Source organism: Mus caroli, chromosome 7, assembly GCF_900094665.2.
Source record: "Mus caroli chromosome 7, CAROLI_EIJ_v1.1, whole genome shotgun sequence".
In the NCBI taxonomy this organism is placed as follows: Eukaryota; Metazoa; Chordata; class Mammalia; order Rodentia; family Muridae; genus Mus; species Mus caroli.
Window position 1 is genome coordinate 92,943,249 of NC_034576.1, and position 5,276 is coordinate 92,948,524.

The 5,276-nt window shown below is 40.9% G+C and overlaps 1 protein-coding gene across 1 annotated transcript in view; it reads right to left on the minus strand.

The window, feature by feature from the left end:
- Positions 1-5,276, minus strand: part of Ccdc81 (coiled-coil domain containing 81) — a 40,423-nt gene that overhangs the window by 3,311 nt on the left and 31,836 nt on the right. Inside the window, exon 14 of the mRNA XM_021167437.1 lies at positions 1,679-1,804. Within this exon, the coding sequence (XP_021023096.1) occupies positions 1,679-1,804 (126 nt within the window). The remainder of the gene's footprint in view (positions 1-1,678; positions 1,805-5,276) is intronic.

Here is a 5,276-nt window from a genome sequence, read left to right on the forward strand (position 1 = left end):
GAAGGGAAGGGAAGGGAAGGGAAGGGAAGGGAAGGGAAGAAAGAAAGAAAGAAAGAGAGAGAGAGAGAGAGAGAGAGAGAGAGAAAGAAAGAGAGAGAGAGAGAGATGACTCAGTTGTGAAGAGCACTGGTTGCTCCTCTAAAGGACCTGGATTTGTTCCCAGCACCCATATGATGGCTCATAACCATCTATAACTTCAGGTCCAGATCCCACAGCCTTCTTCTGACCTCGAGGGCAAGGAATTTTATATATAAATCTGTAAAAAATATATATTTAAATACATATAACTTATACGTAAAATTAATAAATCTTTTTTTAAGTTGGAACTGGAGAGATGGCTCAGCAGTTAGAAGTGCTTGCTACTCTTCCAAAGGACGTGAGTTTGGTTCCTAGCACCAAAAGTGGCTCACAGTTGCTTGTACGTCCAATTCCAGAGGAACTGGAGGACTCTTAGTCCTCCTCGGGTACACATAAATACACATAAAACACACACACACATGCACACACGAGTCAAAATTTAAATTTAAAACAGTAGTTGAAATGTTGCTATTTAAACTGTTTCTTATTGTGTTTGATCCTGATAATCTGATATTATAGGTTGGATCTATTTCATTGGATTTTTAACATTTATGAAGTCTATCTTCATTTTATAAAGTCTTACCATAAGTTTCTGAAGAATTTCTATTATTTTCAAAGTATATCTTTCCTTTTTTTTTAATTTTTTACTTCTAAACTCCTGAGCTAGCTTGGTCAGGCAATTATTTACTTTCACAGTTTACAAATTAAAAAAAATATATATGACTAACAGTAGCAGCCTTCTCAAAGTTAATGCTGATTTTTTGAACTGTAAGTACCCAACTAGAGAGAGGCTTAGCTCCCCCGGGTGTGGCTCCTTTTTCCCAACAATCTGTCCTCGACTCTGCTTTTATTTAAAACCTACCCATACAGGCCAGGCATGATGTGGACATCTTAAGTCCAAGCCCCCAGGAGGCAAAGTCAGATGAATCTCTGTGAGTTTGAGGCCAGTCTGGTCTACATAGTCAGTTCCAGTCCAGCTAGGGACACACAGCAATACCCCATCTCCAAGCAAACAATAATAATAAACTCCTTCAGGCGTGGAAGTGTTCAGAGCAGAAACTCACCCTGCTGCAAAGTAGTTTTATCCAAAGAGAATTGAAGCCCTCCACAAAGTGAAGTCACCAAAGCAAAAGCAAAGATCAGGGCATGGTCAGTAAAAACTTAACATGAAACACAGTACTGTCCGTCCAGCCTTTTGCCAATAAAAAACATGTTGAATCAATTGCAGTGGCATTTCTTACTAAGCACATTTGTTCTCTCCCACAAAACTTTGTAGAGGGCCACACTAATCAAATGGAGTGTGCATCTGAACTCTCTGCCGTCCTAGAGTTAGACTCAAATAGGTTCTCATGCTATGGATGGAGACCCCTTTGGGCAATCATATATTAGATCTCTTACAGGTCTCATTCATTCATTCACTCATTCACAACAGTAGCAAATCACAGTTATGAAATAGCAACAAGATAATTTTTTGGTTGAGGGTCATCACAACATAAGGAACTGTACTGAGAACCACTGAGTTTGAGGAAAGTTAACATGAGGCTGACTTACAAGGAAGTTTTCTGCCAGCAAAGACCATGTGGATCCTATTAGGTCTTACCGTTCAAAGGCCTTTTCCTCCACGTCCCGCTGCTTCTTCATGGCCAGGCTCCTGTCCCAGTCCTCTTGCAAGCACTGGTTGAGTCTGTTCACTCGATCCATCTCAGCAGCTCTGTCTGCCATGTGCCTGGAGAGAAAAGAACAGCCTGACTCCATTCACAGTGCTGGGGAGGGCCTGTGCTGACCTTGGGAGCCCTAATTCTTTTATTTTGGATTAGACAGAAAGCATTCTGGTCTTGTTTGTAAGCCTTTGAAACAAGCAGGAGACAGATGTTGTAAAAGAGTAGTGAAACTGCCAACAGGCCAGTCCTAGGACCTTTCATCTTCTGTCCTGGATTAAATTAGCAAGATTCAAGTCCTATTCCAATTAACAATGTCAGCTTCCAAAGCCATTAATGTCCTTTAACTGTCCAAAGACTCATCCCAAATGGGTTTTTCTATACTGTATGCTTCTTCCCAGCCTCTTAGCTGTCATTAATCAGCCTACAAGTAGCTACAGGCATTTGGATCTATTGGGGTCCCCCCCTTTTAAGCAAAGGTCTCTGTGTAGAGTGGTCTTAAACTCTAGATCTTCCTGCCTCAGCCTCCAGAGTGCTGGGATTACAGAAGTGCACTGTCACACTAGGATGTTCCAGTCATTTTATTACCCAAAGTAGAAAGCCATACATGAAAGTGCAGAAGAAAAGAAATAGTAAAGAAGTGGCTTGTAGGTGAGAGAGAAAGGGAAGAGACTATCCAGCATTGAGGGACAAAAAATGGGGGAGATGGGCATGCTTGATGAAGGGCGTGTCTTGAGCAGAGACTGCAGTTCAGTGCCTGGCTCTTGTTTGATGGTATGTGCCACCACTCTCCACACACCTCATCACTCCTGTTGCAAATCATCTCAAGTCTGCTTCAATTATTTACGTGAATCTCTTTTTGCCAAAATGAAACTTTCGCCATTGGTTCTCATGAAAATCTTACAGGAGCTTCATTAAATGGGACCCTTGACAGGGACTACTCTAGAACCACCTTTCATTCAGCAAACATGAAGCTAATTGCTATTGTGTGGCTATCATGAAGATTAGATGATAAGATATATCCAACATGCCATACCATCACAGATTGACAATCTTTGACAGATATCTACTTTTCTCATAAACTTCTTCCCATATGTTTTAAAGGGGGGAGCAGGGAGAACAGAATTACTGTTATACCCAACAACATGATCACTCTCAAAGTCACCACTGACTGAAACAAGCTAGGTGAGTAAACATATTATATATATATATATATATATATATATATATATATATATATATATATGTGTGTGTGTGTGTGTATTGTATGTGTGTATATATTACATGTATACATATGTCATATATATACATATATATATATGTATATATATATGATTCCATTTATACAAAACCCAAAGAAATGCAAAACAATTTAGCCTAGAGTGGCAGAAAGCAGCTCAGGGGTTACTTCAGGATGAGGTCCTTTTTTTTTTTCTAAGAGGCCATGCAGCATTTTTATTTTTATTTTTATTTTTAGGTGTATTTTATTTATTATGTATACAGCATTCTGCCTGAACATATGCCTACAAGCCAGAAGAGGGCACTACACCTCATGATAGATGGCTGTGAGCCACCATGTGGTTTCTGGGAATTGAACTCAGAACCTCTGGAAGAGGAGCCAGGGCTCTTAACCTCTGAGCCATCTCTCCAGGCCCAAGGATGAGTTCTTGATGAGGCAGAATTGGAAAGAGTTACAAAAGGGCAGAAGGAAACCACGTGGGTAATAAACATGTACAGTTGCAGAGACTGAGTGCTGTGTTCATGGGTGAACGCATACCTAAGCCAAAACCCATCAACATGTGTTTGTATACAGGATGTTACCTGTTAATTACAACTCCAGTTTTTTTTTTAAGAATTTTTTAAAAATCATTAGGAAAGCTATGCCTTCTCTCAGACCCAGCTATGTTCTAACAGTCTTCTAAGCTGCCACTGTCTCTCCTCCTACCACCAAAGTGCCTGCAAAGCCTTTTAGAATCCATAGGTTACAAACATTGACTCTAAGCAGCAAATCTGATGATTTCTAAACCACAGAATATGTTGGGAAAAAAAATAGCAAGCTTCGGTAATAAACAAACAAACCTAGAGTAAATCCATTCACTCACAGAATGGCAGATGTTAAAGACTTGAGAAAGCCTCCCAGTACCAACACTGGCAGTTACCACCGCCACAGAGAGCAGAGCAATATCTTCACCATGTAAGAATTTTGTGGGCTATCTACCCAGTAACCACACCGTCACTTCTCCGCCTTGCATAGATGTAACAGCTACTGTAGCCTTTTCTGCCGCCAGTTCTTCAGTTTAATAAAGATTTTGGCACTGTCTACTCTAGGTAAAATACTTAGGATCACTTGTTTTTGTGTGCCAAAACCAATAGACCCATGGGGAGTCAGCTCAAAGGAGTGCACCTATTGAATGGCCAGCAAGATGGATGCCTTAGTTGGTTTTCATAAGTGTGGTGAAACAAGACCAAAAAGCAAGTTGGGGTGGAAAGGGTTTATTTGGCCCACACTTCCATATCACTGTTCATCCTTGAAGGAAGTCAGAACAGAAACTCAAGCAAGGGAAGAATCTGGAGGCAGGAACTGATGCAGAGGCTATGGAGGATGCTGTGCACTGGCTTGATCCTCATGGCTTGCTCAGCCTGCTTTTTTATAGAACCCAGGACCACCAGCTCTGGGATGGCAACCACCCACAATGGCCTGGTCTGTCCCCACCAATCACTGATTATAAAGATGCCTTGCAGACTTGCCTACAGCCTGATCTTGTGAAGGCACTTTCTTAACTGAGGTTCCCTTCTCTCAGATGACTTTAGCTGCTGTCGAGTTGACATAAAACTGTCCAGCACAATGGTTCATCAGATAAAGGTTCTTTATCGCCATACCTGATGTCCTGAGTTTGATATCTGGCAGGAGACAACTCATTTTCACAAAGAGAGAATTCACTTTTATAACTATCCTTGACCCCCACATACACGCTATGGCATGCATCTGTACACACACACACAAACACATAAACATACATACATACATACATACATACATACATACATACACGAATAATAAACAACAAATATTTAAAAGATTACCCACTTAAGCTAATATAAGGTAGAATTATATACCAATTTATAGTTCTGCAAAAGACCAATACACACACACATAGAAAAGTAACTGGGTGCCAGATGTAAAGGTGCTTTTACTTGCCAGATGTAATTGTCATCTCAAGGTTTTCTGCTGAATAAGCTCACCCTTTCTAGTTCTTTCTGAACTCTGGCTGGCTAGTTCAACTCAACTGTTCTGGCCCAAACTCCTCTCCAAGATGACTGATTCAATCTGCTTCTCTCCACTTGTGCCTGAAATACTATGCCTGGCCTCATACTAACTTTAGAAATCTGTTCTAATCTTCTGGCTCCTTCTCATTCTCTGGCTCTGGCTCCTTCTGTCTGCAACCTGCCTCTGTAAAACTGTCTGGTAAATCAATCTCTCTCTCTCTCTCTCTTTCTCTCTCTCTCTCTCTCTCTCTCTCTCTCTCTCTCTCTCTCTCT